This window comes from Abrus precatorius, unplaced genomic scaffold (genome assembly GCF_003935025.1).
Source record: "Abrus precatorius isolate BTA unplaced genomic scaffold, Abrus_2018 Scaffold8, whole genome shotgun sequence".
Lineage (NCBI taxonomy): Eukaryota > Viridiplantae > Streptophyta > Magnoliopsida > Fabales > Fabaceae > Abrus > Abrus precatorius.
Genome location: NW_020874428.1, coordinates 2,456,805 through 2,478,730, shown reverse-complemented (window position 1 = coordinate 2,478,730; position 21,926 = coordinate 2,456,805). Strand labels below are relative to the sequence as shown.

The window sequence follows — 21,926 nt, the reverse complement described above, 5'->3', positions numbered from 1 at the left end:
CTGAGAAAACATAAAAAGATGAAAAGAAACACTTAATTATAAAGTGCCCCCTATTGCAAAATAAATTCCAAGTTGGAAACACCTAATTGGCTGAAAAATCTGAAAAGGACTGATATGATATATTGAATGTTATAATAGTAACTTGCCCTTTTCATGGGACAAAGACACCCAACTGCCCTATATGCTATTTGTGTGATTCCATGTAATTATAATTACATTTGGCAACTATTGAGAACACAAAAGAAGAAAAGGTGACGGGGAGATGGTCATGTACAGATTTCATTGCTTAACTAAAAAAATTCACGATGAAAAGGTAATTTTTATTTAAATTAAAAAATTATTTAAGCTAAAATCGTAACAAAAATTTAAAATTTTATATTTTATTTCTATAGACTAAAAAATTTGATAAATTTTTGGGAAATATTCTGGGGTTAAATTTTGTGATTGCTCATGTACACATGAATTTTTTTATGAACTTTTTAAAAGAAAAAATATAAGCAACATAAGACATAACAGTTAATAAAAATGAGAAGTTTCTTAATCCTTTCTAATTTCATTATATTTTTTTAAAAATAGACTCTTTAAGTAATGATTGTTATTTTATAAAGACCTAAAAATTTTAGATTATATAATACTGTAGCTGTTTTTTAATTTATTTTTTATGTAGTATTTATTATCATTTTCAATATTCTAATTCAATTTTAAATACTTAGCTCGAGTGATTTATTAAACAATATTTTTAAAATATTTAATAAAATGATATGTATAACAGTCTTTAATAATTAAATAGTTATTAATAAAAAAGAAAATTTTAAAATTTTTACGATTTTAGTTGACTTAAGTAAAAAATTATTTTTTTTATAAAATTTTCTTAAATAAAAATTACCTTTTTACTAACATTGCTTAAAGATAACTTTTTTATTTAAGTAAATTTTTTTTTGTCAATTTTATTTAGACAAATTTTTTTGCTTCAATAAATTTTTATAATTTACACAAAAAATGCATAGAATTTAGATCTTATAACATGACAATTTCTCTAATTAAAAATAAGTTAATTAAATTAAATTAATTAATATTATACTAAAAATGTTGCGTTAAGAAACTCATGATTTTCACAAATATGATGCTTATTGCTTTATGGCAGAGGGTTTTACTCCATATAAAAAGTACTATTGGGTGATTATTTTTTCAATATGGAAAGAAATGTAATTTTAGACTTGATAAAAAAAATTAAAATAATTCGAAATAATGAAAAAGAGGGACGAGGGAAGATGACATTGTTATTTGGAGATCGGAAGAAACAAATAGAATGTGAAGTTATCAAGTTTGAGTATGGTTTTTCCTTAGATTAAAATTTTTAATTTTATTTATTTATTTGATATGAATGTTGTTTTAAAGTTTAATTTTCTATTTGTAAAAGTTCGTTTAATATTTAGACTCCTAAATCGAATTAAATAAGGTTACAAATACATGTTTACATAAGTTAATTGGTTTATATTTATATATAAATTAATAAATTGAACACTTTAAGTAGATTATCAAATATATCATTTTAAAATATAATAAAAATTTGGTATAATAATATATTTATATTATTTATAGTTATTTAAATAGAATAAGATTTTAAATTTAATTTTTTAAATAACTAGAAATCTAACTTTTTTTTAACTAAATATATTTTTAAAAGAATTTTAACTTGCACATATTTAATAAATATGTTTGGTTTAAGTTTGGTGTGAACTAATGGGGAGACTTTTTTTAGCAAAATGATCAAACTTATTTTCATTCCTAGTTATCTTAAACATAACCATTTTGTTTTTAACGAAAGGAATTAATTTATAGCATTTAACTTACTGGAACCGATTTTTACTTCAAATTAGGTGTTAGAAAAAAATAATAAAAAAAAAAAACATGTAAAGACATCCATTATTTTTTTATTTTCGTAAAAAAAATCTTTCAACGTTAAACAAACAGGCCACTAGTGTACATATAACTTAACAATTAATATGCATACACTTTTACAATATTTTATGTATGAATTTAATGCTTGAATTGAACTCGAGGAAATTATATTATTAATAAATGTCTATTTTTCATAAAATTAATATTTTTTTTAATTTTTTATTGAATTTTATTCACACTTAGCTTGGTGATAAATTGGCGTCACAACTATTTGCACCAGTTAACAAAATCGTATTTAAAACCAGAGAGAGAAACGGGAAGAACAAAATTTTTGACTTACACGCCACGGTTTGAATCAAACGTTAGTTTGAGGAATTTTCCTAATTAGATTTTTGACTTTTATGTAAGCTGGAAGTTGACCAACCCAAGTTGGCAGGTTCGTACCCATTATTGAAAGAATAAATTTAGAATAAAATAATAGAATTTTTTACTGTAAAATAACAAAAAAATAAAAAATAAAAATCCTGATATAGATCCTTTGTCAATTCTTTTTTACACGAATAGACCTGTTTTTTTTTACTATTCAGAATTCAGTTTCTAGAAACTAAATTCTGAAATAGCTTATAGTTTTTTTAATAAATAAATATTATTATTTAAATTATATTTATATATTATTATTCTAATAAATATTTTATTAGTTATATATATTAAAATAAATTTTATTATTTAAATTTTATTTTTATTTTTATATTATTTAAAAATAAATAAAAATAGTAATAATATTAATTTTAAATGTTTATTAAAATTTATTTGATATTTTTAAGATAATAAATAATATTTTTAGAAAACTAAAATAATTAAATTTTTAAAAAATAATTAAATAATAAGTAAATTATTTTAGTTAATTTTTAAAAAATATTTAAATAATAAGTATATTATTTTACATAATAATGTTAATGTTTAAAATATAGACGTCGTTGTATAGCTGATTGTATAACTCATTTAAATAATAATTTTAAAAAACTATTTAAATAATAAGTATATTATTTTAGTAGATTTCGTCGTTGTGGTTGTTGCTCTGGGATTTCATAATGAACTTGTAGAGGATTTGGATCATCATGAAGGTTTAGTTGTTGAAATGCATTTAATGAATTACCAGGTTCATTAGCAAAATTCAGTTAGTAAAGAGACTGCATGTAAGTTTGTGCTGAAGATGGAGTTATAAAATCAACTCCAAATAAATTTGTAAACAAATCCTCTGATGTTGGTGCAAACGAATGTCTTGTGTTAATTATGTTTGTTTTTGACGTAATGATCATAAGAATTGATGCAGTCTCGTGGTACGACAGTGTGGAAGTTATACCCATTTCAAATGTGTTGGTAGTCCTTTGTTGTTGGTCGCTCGTCCTTAAATCTTATAGTAGTTGTGACACAAATAGAAAATAGATAGAATTAGCAATGTACCATTTCTTGTATTATTGTGTGTGACACAATGGGCCTTGAATTGGATGACCTGTTATTATCAGCTCACGTCTGTTGTTCCATATTTCGATCCATTGAGCATGTCTTGTAACCCAATTTTCATCCTGTCTTCCTCTTATATCAATTTTGTGGAGGTCATTCAAATTATTCGGTGGAGAAGGGACTTCTTGGATTAGATGAAACTGTAATTTGACTCTATTTTTTTGGTGTCATTCAACAATTGCAAAATAAAGGATGGCGGTACATGAAGTCCACAATTGGACATCTCTATATGCTTCCATGGGTATTGATGTCTGCAAGTCCATAAAAACTACAAATATATTTAACTCTATCTCTTGACATGTGTGACTAAGATGTCATGTAGCATTGGCATGCGTGACTAAGAAGTCACTATTTCTTGGTCTGCGTGACTGAGAAGTCACTATCTCTTAGCATGCATGACTGAGATGTCATGTAACATTGACATGCGTGACTGAGAAGTCACTATCTCTTGGCATGCATGATTGAGATGTCACTATCTTTTGGCATGCGTGATTGATATGTCATGTAGCCTTGGTCTGTGTGACTGACAAGTCAATATCTTTTGACATGCGTGACTGAGATGTCATGTAGCCTTGGTCTGCATGATTGAGAATCCAACGTTACCATTATAAATAGCCATATTCGTGTTTATTTTATTCATTTAACCTTATAACCTTGTTCCTTATTCTTGTGAACCTTCTCCTTTTAAAAATGTCTTCAATCTATGTCATTGTTCACTCTGATGGTGCCATTAACTAATGTCCTAATGAAGGAGTCACGTTCACCTCACCATCAACGAAATTAGTACATCTAAAGAGAGGAGTGACTTTACAAAGGCTCAAGAAAGTCATCCATACAAAACTTAACCGAGACTCAAATGAAAGGGTGACAACCATATATTTTTGCTACCCAATTAGACTTGGTCCGGGAGTTAGCAACTATACATGTGTTGAGTTGAACAATGATGAAGATGTCGAGGTGCCACAAATGTGCTTCCCCAATCATTTCACAAGATCACAACAAGTTGGGATAACAAATGATTTCTCAAACCATTCATGAAATTATTGAGATTGATCCATCTACACCTATCGCAACCATCTTAATTCACATAAAGTCCATAATGAGTTATACAATCAGCTATAGAAAGGGATGATTGGGGAAACAACATGCCATTAAAAATATCTTCGAAAATTGGGAGGAGTCTTACCATAAGTTACCTAGACAGTTGCTTGCAATGCAATTGTATGTTCCGGGCTTCATATAGAAATTGAGTACACAACCGGCATACAAAGGTGGCTTGCTTGACGAGGGAAATGTGTTTTTCAAGAGATTGTTTTGGACCTTCAAGGAATGCATTGATGGTTTTTCTTTCTGCAAACCAATTGTTCAAGTGGATGGAACATTTTTGATTGGCAAATACAAAAGGACTTTATTCGTGACAGTTGCACAAGAAGGCCGCAACAACATAATTTCCATTGCCTTTGCCGTGGTTGAAGGTGAAACTAGCAATGTATGATTCTTTTTTTTGAAAAACTTAAGGAGGCACGTTACCCCGCAAGAGGGGTTGTGCCTCATTTCGGATCATCACGAGGCCATAAGAAGTGCATACTTCAGAAATGGAAGTGGTTGGATAGAAAACAATTATGTTCATATCTATTGCATTAGACACATTGCACAAAACTTCATGCGACGATTCAAAAATGCTGCACTGAAGAAAGATGTCGTCAATATGGGTAATTTTAATTTTTTACATAGTCTATATTATGATTAATATTTTATACAATTGCTTAACTAGTTATATTAATTTAATTTGTAATCTTATTTCCAGCATATAGGATGACTGAACCGAGATTCTTTTATTATTACAACATAGTAAAAGATAATAATCTTGAAGCTGCACAATGGTTGGACAACATTCAAAGGGAAAAATGAACACTGGCATGGGATAACAGACGACGCTGGGGACACATGACAACAAACCTAGCGGAGTCAATCAATTCGGTCTTGAAGAAAACGAGAAACTTACCAATTTGTTTCATGGTCATGGCAACATACACCTGTTGCAATAAGTTCTTCATTGACAGAAGCAAGGAAGTAGATGTAATGATTAATGCTGAACATATGTACTCGGAGGTTGCAACTAAAGCAATTCAAGATGCACAGTCAAAGGCAAACACTCATAGAGTCATCACCTTTGACAGAACAAGCACTAGATTTTTAGTCAAAGAAACGCAACATCCGACAGAAATTCGACCCGTAGGAAGATTTACAGTACGGTTAGATGGAATGTGGTATGATTGTGACAAGTTTCAAAAAGTTCACATCCCATGCTCGCATGTAATTGCTTAATGCTTACACACACATCACAACTTTGACATCTACATATCTCCTGTGTATACCTTACAACAAATTTCTAGGGTATACGAAGGTCAATTTGAAAAACTTAGACACGAAGACTATTAGCCAACTTACACGGGCCCAACTTTGTGTCCAAATCCAGAACTAAAAAGAACTTCAAATGGTCGACCCAAGTTCAGGAGGATAAGAACAGAGATGGACATTAAAGAACAATAAAGTTAGGCAAATTTTTTTTCTTATTGTCATACCCCTGGTCATACAAGGAAGACATGTCCAAACATCGGTCAAGCTTCTAGTTCACGCAATTGATTTATGTTGTTGTTATTATTTTAAAATTTTCTTAATGTCATTTTTAATTTTATGAATGTCATTGCTTCTTTTAAATTTTTAGTATTTATAATTTATATTCAATATATAATTATATATATAATATATCTACGTAATATTATTTAATTATATTTATTAATATTAATAACATATTTTTTTAAATAAATATTTATGTATAAATTTTAATAAATATTAATATATCATAATAAATAAATAAACTGGTTATTATTTAATACTTTATTTATTTTATAAATATATAATATTAAATAACCAAAAATATAATTTTAGAATATAATATTAATATCATTTTCAAAAAATAAATTTATATTAAATAATATAATAAAAATAATAATATTATTTATTATCTTAAATATATCAAATAAATTTTAATAAACATTTAAAAGTAATATTATTACTATTTTTATTTATTTTTAAATAATATAAAAATAAAAACAAAATTTAAATAATAAAACTTATTTTATTATATATAACTAATAAAATATTTATTAAAATAATAATATATAAATATAATTTAAATAATAATATTTATTTATTAAAAAAACAACTAAAAACTATCTCAGAATTTGGTTCCTGAATAGTAAAAAGAAACAAGTTTATTTGTGTAAAAAAAAATGACAGAGGGTCTATATCAAGATATTTATTTATTTTTGTTATTTTACAGTAAAAAGTTCTAAAATAATGTCCAGAGTTAAGAGGAAATTAATAAATTACTAATGAGAAGAGATGAAAGCAAATAATGTGAATATAGAAGAAAAATGTCTAGAGATATTTGTCGAAAAAATTAAGAGTTAAAGTATCTTTTTTCCTTTGAGGCATACATAATAGTAAATAATAAAAATTTAAAATAATTTTTTATAAAAAAATTATAATATTTATTGACAATGTAGGAAGTTATGTAATATTTTATAATTTTTAATAAATTTATTACATATCCTCAAGTATTTTTTAAGGTTAGAAATCATTAGGCATTTTCAAGTTTAAATGCCTTGAAACTAGTTCTCACTTGTGATTTGTAATTGTTGCTAACTTAATTTTTTCTTCTTTTTGGCACACCATAGAGTTCAAACACATTAAAAATTATATAAAATGTATATTAAAATAAATTATAATAATAAATCTATTTATTTTTTGATTAATTATAACATTTTCATAAATTTATAAATAACAAGCCAAATAGTGAGCCATTTTGATAAAGGTTTAATTGTTCTATAGATCCTTTTATTATGTTTATATTTTTATTTGGTTATGATTATTTATATAAATAAGAGATGGTGAGTGAATCATGTTTAAACACTCCAACTCGTAATCTCTTGTAGGATGAAAACACAAGCATGGGTTGGAGCATGACCCTTTAGGATAAAGTTGGTAGCTGTGAACCAGTCACTTTTTATACATAGTTTGGTTATACCCCTAAACAGGCCCGGTTCTGAGGGTAGGCTGAGAGTGCGATCGCCAAGGGCCCAGACCTAAAAGGGGCCCAAAATAAAAATTATAATACTTACTTGTAATTTGCAGTGGAAAAAGTAAGGGAGCTAAAAGAGCTGTTCTGAAATTCAAACCCAGTTAGGTGTTTCGCGTTTGGAAGGTGATTAATTCGCTATTTATATAAATGCTTTAGTAGGAATATTTATATTATGAATAAGGAGTACCATTTTTATTTTATTTTTTGTAATTTTATTAGAAAAAAATTCTATTTACTTAAAAAATATATTATTTTAATAAAATTATGCTTTTATTTTGTTGTATTATGTCATATAAGTTTTTTTGAAAGGGCCCCAATTTAATATTTTGCCTAGGGCTAAAAAAAGTCAAGAACGGGCCTGCCCCTAAAAAAATCAATTAATACTTTTTGTGAGCTATATTTTTTTTTTTAGATTTTCAACTTGTTTTTAAATTATTAATTATATTTTAGACACATTTTATGCTTTTATTGAGTTAAAAAAACCTTATAGAAAAATAACAACACATTATCTGTTAAAAGGTCATGAAACATTAAATAACAAATAAATCTAATTATTTTAAATTACATTCATTATTATTTTTTTAACTTGCTTGATAAAATATAATAGTTACATGTTTAAAATTTAATAATAGTAATATTACTTTAATTTGAATAAATGGAGCATTACATAAATATATAATAATCAATTATATATAAATATATGGATAAATAATAAATTTATATAATTATATATAAAATAATTAGTATTATAAAACATGTGAAAGGTTGTGACATTTTAACTTATACTCTCGAATTGGATTTTAAAGAATGAGTGTAACTGTGTTTTAAATAGTTAATTTTTTTAAATTTTTTATTAGAAAACAAAATCAATAATATTTATAATAGTAAATTTAAAATTTATCTTTTTTGAATTTTTCTTTAATTGTTTTTTCAAACATTTTAACCCATAAGATTGATGTTAAACATCTAAAAATAATATTTTTTATATAAAAAGTATATTTATCACTTTATAGATTATCATATTTTTTAAATAAAAAATTACTAAAAATTAGTGTTTGAAAGAATAAACTAATTACATAAAGTATGTAGATATTTTCTAACCCTTATCAGGCAATGGCCAAAATGGGGGCCCAATAACCAATAATTACAAAATCCTTCGTTACCTACAATTCCTTATCTATGTTTTGAGTTCATCCAATTCCAAACTAACACACCAACAACAGCCATGTCTTCCTTTTCCACTCTCAGGAGATCACCACCCTTCCTCACCCAACACTTCTCCATCCAACGCTTCCAAATCCACCACTCTTCAACCTCTTCTTCCACATCGTCGCTGCTGAAAACCGCCAACCCGGTTCACCGAACCGGGTTCGGGCGAAAGTGGTTTCCAAGCGTCCTAGCTGGCACCAGTCTAGGGCTTCTTCTGTACTGCTTCTTTTTCTCTGCACTTAATTCAGAGTTCGATTCAGCTTTGCTTAAAACCTCACTCTCTTCTTTCGTTGACCGGTCAGCACCCACTTCTGATGACCAAAACCGACGTCGTTCCTTGTTTGATAATTTTTCCCTCCCTGAAAGCACCGGCACCTTGCTATTCGGAGGCAAGTTTCTCTCACTTCATTTTATTAATTTTTTTCTTTAATTTTTTTAGTGATACATTTTCTTTTGTCGCTGCAGATGCGTTCAGGAGAAAGATTTTCTTCAACTACGAGAAGCGCATACGCTTGCGTAGTCCTCCTGAAAAGGTGCTTTTAATGTCATACATTATTATTGGTTTTGTTAGTCTCCGAAATCTTAGTTTAAGTTTTAGAAAATTTTAATTGAAAAATAATACACTCTATCCGGTAAAAAAAATTTAAGAAAAAAATAATTAAATTACGCAAATTAAAAAATTAGTAAATGTTCTTCATTTTGTCAAAAAAGATGGACTAAATTCACTACTATGTTCAATATCATTTAAGGACGATTTAACATTTTTGTTTGCTGATGGTTTAAGTTCTTATTCTAAATGTCAAAATCAATCTGTGAAAAATAAAAAGCCATTTAGCATATGAATAAAAGAGAATTAAAATTTGGTAACTAGTTTTAAGGAGATTTTTCTTTCCATTTTGAAAGTTGTATGAAATTATTAAGGTTTAGTCTGGATAAACTTTTCCACAACTACTTATTACTTACAAGAGTAAAAAAGTAAGTATTAATACTGAATCAAACTCCTTTCATAAGTTAAAATCATCTTATACTTCTCTACTTTTTATAAGCTACTCTCATTTATTTTCTCTAAAACTTGAAGAGAACACATATATTGAAAATAAGAAAGTCACTAAAAATAAAAATTTAATTCAATAAGGATATTTTAGAGTTAATTTCATTAAATAGTATGAAATCAGTTACGATTTGCTTTTATATATATATATATATCAAAACTATATTATTTTATATATGATATGTCACCTTGCTGTTTGTATTTAGCGACTGAATTAATCAATTTTTTTAACGTGTGCATAAGGACCTATTTGTATAAAGTAAATTTTGTTAAAAATTACAAGATTCAGTGCATTGATAAGAACATGATAACATTAAATGCTATAATTTTTAATAAAATATTATTATTTCTTGATAGTTTATAACTTTTTATTGGGTGTCCTTTTCAATACATTAAAAAAATCCAAGAATCAGTTTACCATGTTTAATTGCTGTTATTAATGTTCTAATCCTAAACTTTGGGTTATGTTGGGTTGATTAATGTTACCTAAAGTAGTGTCTGTTCATACTTAGTGATTTAATTTATTTATATGTTCAATTGATGTAATTAATTGTTCTAATCCTAAACTTTGGGGTTACATTGGCTTGATTAATGTTACATAAAAGTAATGTGCTTTTGACTGATCATTACATTAACTATGGCTACTCTTTTGTTTAAGGTTTTTGAGTACTTTGCATCTGATCGCAGCTCAGAAGGAGAGCTAATGATGAAACCAGTGGATCTAATGAGGGCAGTGGTTCCTGTTTTTCCTCCATCTGAGTCCCACCTTGTTAGAGATGGATACTTGAAAGGAGAAAGAAATCCCGGCCATTTGTGCTGTGATCCTTCTGAATTTTTCATGCTTTTTGATGTAAACAATGATGGACTTATATCTTTTAAAGAGTAAGTTGTTTCCTCTGTGTTGTGTGTCAAGATTTCTTGTGATTGGGGAGTTGGTCTGTTACTATTTATTATATGCAGTTTGGGCATGTTTGGTTTCAGGAAAAGTGCTGTTTTTGCGATTTTCTGTGCATTTCTTTTTGGAATTATGACATGAAACTTTTTTGGTGGAGATAGGAAATGAAAACAGAATGCTTTCTCAAACTAAATATGCCGTTTGTTTTCTTCTCTTTCCTTTTTAGTTGCAAAGGATTGACTAAGACCTGTTATGGGAAGGGGAATAGGGTAAAGTGGAGGCAAAGCAGCCTAAGTAGGATTCAATTTGAGGATCAAGCAGTCCTCTAAGGGGCTTGCTGCCACTTTAAGGTTATTTAGCTATTTTTCTTCTTGTTTTCACTTTCTTTAAAATCTGTGTCCTTATAATCTGTTTGTTTTGTGTCAAAATGCCCTTATGATTCTTTGGAGCAGGTATATCTTTTTTGTAACACTACTCAGCATCCCGGAATCAAGCTTTTCAGTGGCATTTAAAATGTTTGATGTGGACAACAGTGGGTGAGTGCTCAATGTATTTATAGCTTGACTTAATCTATTGTAACCTGTGATTCTTTCTTTCTTTTGCGGGATATTCTTCTCTTTACTCATTTTAACCATTATATTAATCAGTCATTTTTTGAGCATGAGCATGTTCCTGGCATTCAAGGACGTTGCAATTTCTAGCTAGTAGGTACATTACGAAGTGGATTTGCAGTCCTGTGGGTGCTTGCTTTTCCCTCATTATACCTTTCTCTTGATGACTTTTTCGTTTTCATCATTTAAAGGGAGATAAGTAAGGAAGAATTCAAGAAAGTGATGGCATTGATGCGATCTCGTCATCGACAGGGTGTTCACCACAGGGATGGACTGCGAATTGGCCTAAAGGTGAATGATTCTGTGGAAAATGGAGGCTTGGTGGAATACTTTTTTGGTAAAGATGGGAATGAATGCCTGCAGCATGATAAATTCGTAAAATTTTTGAGAGACTTGCATGATGAAGTAAGTTTCTAGTTGCTACAATGTCACCATGTCATTTGGGGTTTGATTTAATTTTTATTTTGTAGGGATGATATGTTGAGGGATTAGGCAGCTATATTCCACTGAAGTTTTCTTCTTATTCTCTCCCTCTTTTTATTTGGTGTTTTGCTCTTATGTTTGGGAGGATTTCCTTATCCTCCAAATGCGCTGTAAGCTCTCCTCTTTGTCTTTCATGAATTCCTTTAATAATAATAACAGAAAAGATGCAGGGAATGATAAAATCATACATTTGATTTTTGGTTTCTGTTGTTTTGGCTTGAACAATAGTGATAAATGGTTGCCTGTCACCTCAACATATATTTTTATGCTAAACTTAATCATGCAACGAGATCTTAAGTTTGTAATGTTTATTCACATAAAAGATTGAAAGTTGTTTGAATATTTATCAAATGAGACAAGATCTTCTCACACTAGTATAAGTCTAAAAACTTTTACAATTAAAGCCTTTTATTTAACTTAAATCTAATAGTTTATAATTTATTACTTTACTGATCGATAGATGTAAATTAAATAAAAGATTCATATCAAATGTAAGAATTTTTAGATTTATATTAGTGTAAGAAGATCTTTTTTCTTATCAAATATTGCATAATTATGCTTGACGAAAATGATTTTTATACTTTTGCTTCTTTTCTGTTTGAAATATCATTAACGTGGAGGTAGTTGTGACAAAAGTAGCATTAGTACTGAGAAAACCTGTATTTCCTTTTATATACCTGGGGTAGTGTTAAAGTTGTGTTTGTATATAGAATTTTAAAATTTAAGAAAATATGAAATGAAGGAAATACTTAAAGTGAGAGTCAAGTATGAGAAGAGTTATAAATGATAAATATAAAAAGTTAAGTATGATAGAAATATTTTTTAAATTCTTTCTAAAGATATTTTATTTAACATAAAATTATTTAATTAAAATTCTATAGTATTTTAAAAATGCCTTTTCTTACTATCTAAATATTTGTAGTGTAGTAAATTTAAATTACTTTATCCAAACACAAGCTTAATGTTTGCAGATTTATGTTCCTTGGTCATGTTAAGTGCTAAAGGAGGCATCTAGTGTCATTTTGTGGAATTATTAATTCTTTGGAGCTTCTAGTTCTTTTGAACTATGCAGAGTAGTCTGATTCCGGATAGCAGTGTGAAGCGGTCGATCCAAAAAATGCTATAACAGAATAGTGGAATAATTGCTATTTTTTGAAAATTTAAAATACACCAAATATAAATTGTTACACATGTATCTGTTGAAGATTTCAAATTTCAATTGTTTGGAGGGGTTCTCAGAAGTTAGAACAAAACAAAGAAGAAAAATAGAACAAAATAGAGTGGTCTCACTGGAAAAAGCTCCCAATGCAGATGGTGCCTGAAAATGTGTGGGTCTTGTTGGAAATGTAGATCACTGTAACTTGATTGGATTTAGTGAACATAGTTAAATTTTGGTTACAAAGTAGTAGCCTCTAACGCAAATGGGTCACATAAAAAATAAGGTATTGTCAGAGATGATGAAGATAACCGAAACTTAGCTGGAAAAGGATGTTGACTATTGTGAAGTTTGTTGGACAAAGTAGAAATTGTCGAAGAAGGTAAATGGGAGCACTTAGGGTTTAGGGTTCAAGAGTACTAAGTTTGAATGATACAACGACATGCAAAAATTGACAATGTAAAGGGAGAGCAAAATTCCAAAATTGCCCCTCATTAAAAAGCCTTCTAATGTTAAGAATAAAAGGGTAAATTTGACATTTTTGTTGTGTATCAAATAGCCACTGCGACAACTGCAATTTTCCGTGATTTGTGCCACTTCTGTTGCTGCACTGAACCGTGATGCTATGCAGTTGGAATAGAAGTTGCCGCTCCACTTTGCTGCTACAGTGGCCGCTATTAACTACTATGGAACTATGTCAGATATGGTACTTGTGTCTGGCATGCTATTTTTAAGGTCTATTTTGATCTTAGAAAGGGAAAAGCAAGGACATGTTCAAGGGAAAAATGATTAGAAGTCTGCTTGATACTTGACATTTGTGGTCCTGATTTAACAGGATAACTTGAGACTCAATGCTTCAATATATACTATTGTGTGGATTTGAATTCAACAATGAATTTTATATACATAAGATTGTTCTTTTCCATTTGCTGGCAAAGTTTCATTTTCTATATTGACCTTAGAAATTATGTATGACTGTTAGCCGCAATATTTTTTGTAGATTTTGAGGCTGGAGTTTGCACATTATGACTACAAATCTCTAAAATCCATATCAGCCAAGGACTTTGCTCTCTCCATGGTTGCTTCTGCCGACATGAGTCATCTAGGCAGGTTGCTTGAACGGGTTGATCAATTGAATGATGATCCACATTTTAAGGATGTACGCATCACATTTGAGGATTTCAAAAGCTTTGCAGAGCTACGGAAAAAGTTATTACCATTCTCTTTGGCCCTTTTCAGTTTTGGTGAAGTAAATGGCCTGTTAACGAGGGATGATTTTCAGCGAGCAGCATCACATGTATTGCACTTATCCTTTTCGATTTTTTGATTAATTTCAAAGTAATGGTTGGTGGTTATTATTTTGTCCCTCATTCCAACAACTTCTCAGTGATGAAAAATAAAACTCTGAATGTTACATGCATCATGACTACACATTTCATTTCTTTTAGAGGGCTGGGTTTTTATGTCGTTTAATCAATGTTATAAACATTTATTTGTTGCCAACTTTTTATATTATAGGATATGATGTAGAGCAGAAAATTCTTATTGCATTTGATTATTTTAATTTCAGGTGTGCAGCATCTCTCTCTCAGACAATGTAGTTGACATTGTTTTCCATTTGTTTGACACAAATCGGGATGGAAACCTAAGTTCAGATGAGTTCATCAGAGTGCTACACAGGCGTGAAAGGAACACTACACAACCAGTGGAGACAGGAATACTAGGTTTATTGTCTTGCTGCTGGAATTGTACGGATAACTTTTCTTCTTAACGTTTGTTTTCCTGGTATACAGAAGAGTTACTTTGACAAACATTTGAAAATCAGACATGACATAACAGAGTGGGTTGGAGAGAGACATAAATGGTAAAGAAGAAATGAAAGTACGATAAAGGAAAAGATGGGTAGAACTGTTGGTCTGTGACTCGGAGTTTCGGGTAAGAACTAATTTTTTGTCAAACACAGGTCTTCCTGGTTTCACCTCACTTTGCAGTACCCTTGAAAGAAGATGGGCACCGAAATAATCCACTTTTTGATAGATTTGAAATGTCAAGTATGTTTTAAAATGATCAATGTGTGTCACTGTCAGTGAGGTGGTGGCGGCCTTGGTTCTATTGGTTACCGACACACTATGTGAGTATTTGACTGTACCTTAAATTTGTAATTAGTATTTAATCACTCATTCTGTTGTAATCTTTGAAGCATTTCAATGGTAGTATATTTACACTAGTTTGTTCATTCATTAATGCCTACAATCGTTTGATTATGCAATGTATGATTATGTGTTATTCCTGTAGTTCTGGCCACTCTTGCATTTAATACAACATTATGGCGAGTACCGTGAGATAATTAAGTAAAGGAGTAAAATATAACATGCACCATAATGTTTGAATATCACAAAATCTTAAACTTATTTATTTCTTACGTGGTTCACATTGTTCCGCTCCCTTTTCTTTAATGTCGTTGAATTCATAGTTCAATAATCGAATGGATCTCGTTTCTTCTCGCCACAAAACCATAACTTCTATTTAATCACTGTAATCACTTATTTTATTTAATGCACTCTTTTATTTTAGGCTGTGATATTCTTCAGATATCACCAATTTTGGAGTGTTCAAAATAAGAATCCTAAATCATAATTAAATTTCGATCTACAGGCTTAGGAATAAGTCTTCTCTCTCGCATAAAGCAGTTAACACGTGAGGCAAAGACTACTAATCTTGGAGAGCAACTTAAGAGTCTTAACTGATAATATTTTTACATCGTTATGTATCCTTTTTGTAAGCCTTTGCACAAGGGTCAGGGCACGACTGAGCAATGTAAATAAGGTGGACAATGGAATTGGATTCTCTCTTGTTTGTACGGAAAATTAGACGTTTAATTTTAAATTTATTTAAATAAAAATAGATTCTTTTAAATAATTTTTTCTTTTTTCAGTCTCTACTATTCCTTTCCCTTTTCTAAGTCTTACTCTTCTCTTTTTAATTTTTAAGCTCCCCTAAGCCTTTCTCCTACCCTTACCTAAATTCACTCTCTTTTTGTGCTTCCCTCAACCCGTCACTTTTCTCCACATTCTCTTAGTCAATTTGTTTTTCTTTTTAAAAAAATGGTAAGATTTGTTTAAATAAAAATGAAACTGAATGACTAATTTTTTCGTAAGCATGAAAAATTCAGATTCGATGTATAATTTAGTAGAGGATATGTGGTGTAAGAAAAAGTGTATAATCATAAAATAAACTATAGTTAAATAAAAAGCAAAAAATAATAAATTTAATATTTTAAAATGACATAAGCGTACTATTCCATATTTAAATATTGAAAAAATAAATAATATGCTATGATATTTTTTTGAAAGCTTATGCATGTTAAAAATATGGAATATGAATGACATAATATTGAAAATAAAGAAATGATATATTTTTTTTATGGATGAAATGATAAATTTTAAAACTTATAATCTTCTATACATATAATACATTAAATTAACGAAGTTTTACCACTTATGTGGTTTTTTTTAAAATGATTTAAAGATTGATGGGGAACTCCATTATAAAAAAAAAAAAACAGGAAGACCGCGAAATACGAAAGCGAATAGCAAGACACTGATTATCCTTCCTATGATATGCTGCAAAATGAATTTTATATAAAATAAAATGAAGCTTTATAAATAATCCTTACAAAAAATATTATTAATATTAATGACACAAATTTTAATTACATTAAAACACACACATATATATCAACGTTTTATAAATATTTTAAAAATACAATTGTTTATCTAATATCCTATGCAAAAATTGTACAAGTAACAAAATATAACAGTGTCAAAAATTCAATTTTTTATATGAAAAAAAGAAAAAAAATTAAAATTATAGTATTTTTTTAAAATTATAAAATATAAAATCTTTTCAAAAAGGGTCAAGTCTTTTATTATATGAGGAAAAATGAAAAAATTATTAAAATATGACGTCTTGAACAAAATTACGAAACAATAGAAACTTTCCAAAAATTGTCAGTAACATTTTAAAATACTTTTAAAAAAATTTTATTTTTTTAAAAATTGCTGTTATATATTAAACTATATATAAAAAATTAAACCTCAAAAGCCTACCTTTTTTTTTTTTTTTTTTTTTTTTTTCTAATTGTGAACAGAATTGAGCAATAAATAGTAGATAACTAGAAGCAGTGTAACCGGGAAGAAAAGGACAACAATAAAAACGGTCGAAGATTTACCTGCGTTGTCCTATGTCGTTCTCATTAAGAAGGAGTCAAAGCCTGAAATGTTAAGAAAACAGTGAATACATACCAAAATATAAATACTTATTATGATTAAATAAAACGAACCAACCTTTGAATTCAACAATGGCAGAAACAATCCTTCTTCCCTGGGCGAAGATCCCACCGCCAAGATGACGTGGGACCAATCTACGTCGTATTTGCCTTATTTTAGGTACCATTTTTAAATCATGTCAACCCCACCCTTTCCACACTCCACATGCTTTTGCGCTGTGTTTTCCCCTAATAAAGCACTCTCATCCCTTTCATTCTACACCGCACCCCCTTCACCCTCTTCCTCTTCCTCCCAACGTTGACTTCAAACCCTAAGCAAAACACACCAAATAACCATTATCATAATAAATCGCGTAACCCTCTTCACCCTCTTCGTCTTTTTCATCGTGAGATTCAATTATTTCCTGTCAATTCCATTTTCTGGGTTATTAATATTTTCCTTTTAATAATTGATTCAGTGATCCATGGGGAAGCCCACCGGGAAAAAAAAGGATCATGAAAGCCCGAAGGCAAACGGCAACAACAAACCAATGGAACGCGCGTCGTCCAAGGCCTTCGACGACGACACCGCGATGTTCATAAACATGTCGCACGAGCTGAAAGAAGAAGGAAATAAACTGTTTCAAAAGAAGGATCACGAAGCTGCCATGTTGAAGTACGAAAAAGCCCTCAAGCTTCTTCCAAAGAATCACATCGACGTCGCGCATCTTCACACCAACATGGCCGTGTGCTACATGCAGCTTGGCCTCGGCGAGTACCCACGCGCCATCAACGAGTGTAATTTGGCGTTGCAGGTCTCGCCTAGATATAGCAAGGCTTTGTTGAAGAGGGCTAAGTGTTATGAAGCGTTGAATCGGTTGGATTTGGCCATGAGGGACGTGCGCGTGGTGTTGAATGCGGAGCCCAATAATTTAACGGCTTTGGAGGTTTTGGATAGTTTGAGGAACACAATGGATGAGAAAGGGATAGTTGTTGATGAGACTCAGATTGCATTGGCCGCCCTGCAGCAGCAGCAGCAGCAGCAGCACGAGCCGCCGGCCGCCCGGTTGCGGAAGGTGGTGAGGGAGAAGATTAAGAAGAATAAGGGACATAAGGGAGAAGAGGAAGAAGGGAAAAGAGTGGTTGTTGAGGACAAGGTGAAGGTTGAGAGTGTTAAGAAGATGGATAGTTGTAATAATAATCATAAGGTTAAGGACAAGGACAAGGATAAGGATAAAGATAAAGGTAAGGGATTTAAGGGTAAGGATAAGGAGAAGAGGGAGGTCGTTGAGAATGAGAAACTTGGGAAGCAAGAAAAGGCAGTTACGAGGACAGTGAAGTTGATATATGGAGAGGATATTAGGTGGGCGCAATTGCCAGTGAATTGTAGTATGAAGATGGTGACGGATGTGATTAAGGATAAGTTTCCAGGGTTGAAGGGTGTTCTTGTTAAGTATAGGGATAGGGAAGGTGATTTGGTTACTATTACTACTACTGCTGAATTGAGGTTGGCTGAAACTTGTCATGTGCTGGGATCGATTCGGCTTTATGTCACACAGGTTGAGCCGGATCAAGAACCTTGTTATGATGAAAAGGGTAGTGATGGTGGGGTAAGGAAGGATGGAGGGAGGCTGATTGACAATGGAGGTGCTGATGGAGGCAGGGGTGTGGGTAATGGGATGACTACTGTGGAGGACTGGCTTGTTCAGTTTGCTAGGCTGTTCAAGAACCATGTTGGGTTTGATTCTGATGTGTATTTGGATATTCATGAGGTTGGGATGAAGCTGTATTCAGAGGCAATGGAGGATACAGTGACGAGTGAGGGTGCTCAAGAGCTGTTTGAGATTGCTGCAGATAGGTTTCAAGAGATGGCAGCTCTGGCGTTGTTTAATTGGGGAAGTGTTCACATGTCCAAGGCAAGGAAATGGGTGTCCTTTCCAGAGGACGGGTTGAGAGAATCTTCGTTTGAGCATATCAAGGCGGCATATGAGTGGGCTCAGAAGGAGTACATGAATGCAGAGATGAGATTTGAAGAAGCTGTGAGAATTAAGCCCAACTTTTATGAAGGACTTCTTGCTCTTGGGTATCAGCAGTTTGAGCAAGCAAAGCTCACTTGGTGTTATTTAATTGCAAACAATAAGGATTTAGAAGTTGGTCATTTTGATGAGGTTCTACAGCTATATAACAAGGCAGAGGATAGCATGGAGAAAGGCATGTTGATGTGGGAGGAGATTGAGGAGCAGCGTTTGAATGGAATATCCAAATCAGATAAATATAAAGAGCAGTTAGAGAAAATGGGTTTGCATGGTCTTTTCAGGGATGTTTCTGCTGATGAAGCTGAAGAGCAGGCTGCAAGGATGAGGTTGCAAATATATCTTTCATGGGGCACCTTATTGTATGAGCGTTCTGTTGTGGAATATAAGCTAGGCCTGCCAACTTGGGAGGAATGTTTGGAGGTTGCAGTTGAAAAGTTTGAACTAGCTGGAGCTTCTCCAACTGACATTGGTGTCATGATAAAGAACCATTGTTCTAATGAAACAGCCATGGAAGGTACGAAATGGAAATATGATCGTGTGTATTTCTCAAATTCCTTTTGAGTTTCAAATATTTAGGGGAACTAACAAATTGGTTTTCACAATTGCAGGGTTCAAAATTGATGAGATAGTGCAAGCGTGGAATGAGATGTATGATGGGTGGCAGTTTGATGTTCCATCATTTCGACTTGAACCATTGTTTCGTCGGCGTGCTCCAAAATTCCATTACATCCTGGAGCAATTTTGAGTCTTCTTGTTGTGTTTGTTATTCTTTATAGAGGCAAAACTAGTGCTTCTATTTTCTTTATAGATTTTTGAAGGCTTCTTCATTCTATTCCTAGACAGGTAAGTAAGACTATACTTCTACTATAGCTTTGTTTGCATGTTCCTATTGAACATCTTCCAAATTTTCTGGAAAATTTAGGGAGATTTGATAGAATCTTAGTTTTTTATAAGCTTATACCTTAAATTGAAATTTTGGTTTCATGAACAACAGAAGGTTATGCCAGGTGGTTTCTGTTGTTAAAAATAGAGGGTATCTTTCTGGAATCACTCATGAGAGGAATAGAGAGAATGAAAGGGAATCCCAGTGCTTAATCTCGAAGTTCAGTGCTTACTGTCCTGATTTATGTATTTAGACTTCTAATAGAGATCGAAAGGGAATCCCAGTGCACTAGACTCCCAGCCGGTAGAGTCTAAGGAGGGTAGATGTACACTACACAGCCTTATCCTCATAAGCAGAGAGGCTGTTTCCAGTATATGGACCCCTGCCCTTTTTGGGTCACAAGGCAGCAGCAACCTTACTACTGTGCCAAGTCTTGCCCTCAATTCTAATAGATAGATTATTTTTACTCATGGTAGGAAAGATAGTAAGAATTTCCGAAACTTCTATTTATATAACTGTAGGTGTATGTGCCTGACCTATGTCCTAGATTACTGTATAATCAATTGACAAATAATAGCTGCATGTTTCATGGAATCACAATTTGATGCTGATGTCTTCAGTAGATGTTTCTATGGTTAGATAGACAAGAGGTTATTGATTAGCCTTTAGACTAGTTAGGTTGCTAAGGTAATCTCACTTATATTTCTGGTAAAAGGATTACCACGTTAAATTTGTGTTGATTTTTTGGTGAGATTTTGTGAACAATAGGTCTTATTGATTTGGAACATATTACATTGAACCTGCTCTTTGGGGAATGGTATCAGTCTCCTTTGCAAAATATTTTGGGGAACGAATGACATTGTCGATGGGATTTGATATGTTGTCCCCAATCCCCATATGAAATAGAAATAGAGAATATCAATCACATACAACAAGAGGACAGCAGAAAGCAGAAAGGAAAGAAGGGGAGAAAAGAAAACAACAAAAACCTAGTGGATTTTATATGATGAGGCTTTGAATTTATAATGGGATTGATGAAACTGATGATTTGAATTACTGTTACTGGTATTATGATTCTATATGTTCATTGTTGGGTTAATAAATTATCAGGTTGACTAATTAGTAACTTTAGAGAGCAATTTTTTACCTTGTCTTCCTTTAGTATTTGTTCAATGTTTCAGTCTTCAACTTCTACTGTTCAATCTTATTTCAATTTTTTTGCTCTACTTTTTAACCAAGTTGTAAGTTTTTATCAATGATGACATATATGTGATTGGCCTGAAACTCTGAGTGGATTTATTTGCCTTGTGGTTGCAGGGATTTTTTCTCCATACTGTATACTCATTGATGGGTGCAACGATTGTGTTATTCTTTTGGATTGCAGTTTTGTACGTGGTTGGGGTCTTAGGCTAGAAAGCCTAGCTATACTATTTTGTTTTCTATTAGAGGGGGAGTGCCGTGAGGCTGTTATTCTTTACAGATGTAATATCAGTATATGATTCCTTTTGATGTTTTGAGGTAGTGAGTGTTTGATTTGATTTGTTCAGCTTGAAAAACCAATAAAAAAATTCAGCTTTCAGGTTAGCTGGGATTTGATGATTATTTTTGTCAAATTGTCACTTGTAACATTATACGGGTGTTGCATAGCACAGTACAAATTTTTTATAACATATTCTCTCGAGTGTCTTATATCTTTCCCCACTTCATCTTTGAATAACAAGTTACCCCTATGTTGTACATTTTTTTTTATTGTTTTCTTGGT

General features: G+C 31.1%; 2 protein-coding genes across 7 annotated transcripts; both read left to right on the top strand.

Annotated features, from left to right (window-relative positions):
- The first annotated feature begins 8,731 nt into the window (after positions 1 to 8,731).
- Positions 8,732 to 15,267, top strand: LOC113845866 (calcium uptake protein, mitochondrial-like). 3 transcript variants are annotated; one of them, XM_027473524.1, is made up of 7 exons: positions 8,732 to 9,171; positions 9,248 to 9,315; positions 10,492 to 10,715; positions 11,181 to 11,264; positions 11,531 to 11,744; positions 13,979 to 14,275; positions 14,549 to 15,267. In XM_027473524.1, the coding sequence occupies exons 1-7, from the start codon at positions 8,799 to 8,801 to the stop codon at positions 14,747 to 14,749; spliced, it is 1,461 nt and encodes a 486-aa protein (XP_027329325.1). In that variant the 5' UTR covers positions 8,732 to 8,798; the 3' UTR covers positions 14,750 to 15,267. The 3 variants fall into 3 exon arrangements, with proteins under 3 accessions (XP_027329325.1, XP_027329326.1, XP_027329327.1); XM_027473525.1 differs by having other exon boundaries at positions 14,634 to 15,224; XM_027473526.1 differs by having other exon boundaries at positions 14,629 to 15,224.
- A 2,050-nt stretch (positions 15,268 to 17,317) lies between these two features.
- On the top strand, positions 17,318 to 21,857 carry LOC113846271 (protein PHOX1-like). 4 transcript variants are annotated; one of them, XR_003501657.1, is made up of 4 exons: positions 17,318 to 17,619; positions 17,725 to 19,795; positions 19,890 to 20,124; positions 21,482 to 21,850. XR_003501657.1 is itself a non-coding variant. In XM_027474342.1 (3 exons), the coding sequence occupies exons 2-3, from the start codon at positions 17,731 to 17,733 to the stop codon at positions 20,024 to 20,026; spliced, it is 2,202 nt and encodes a 733-aa protein (XP_027330143.1). In that variant the 5' UTR covers positions 17,318 to 17,426; positions 17,725 to 17,730; the 3' UTR covers positions 20,027 to 21,854. The 4 variants fall into 4 exon arrangements, 2 of the variants coding, with proteins under 2 accessions (XP_027330143.1, XP_027330142.1); XR_003501658.1 differs by having other exon boundaries at positions 17,386 to 17,426; positions 21,482 to 21,857; XM_027474342.1 differs by having other exon boundaries at positions 17,318 to 17,426; positions 19,890 to 21,854.
- Positions 21,858 to 21,926: the final 69 nt, after the last annotated feature.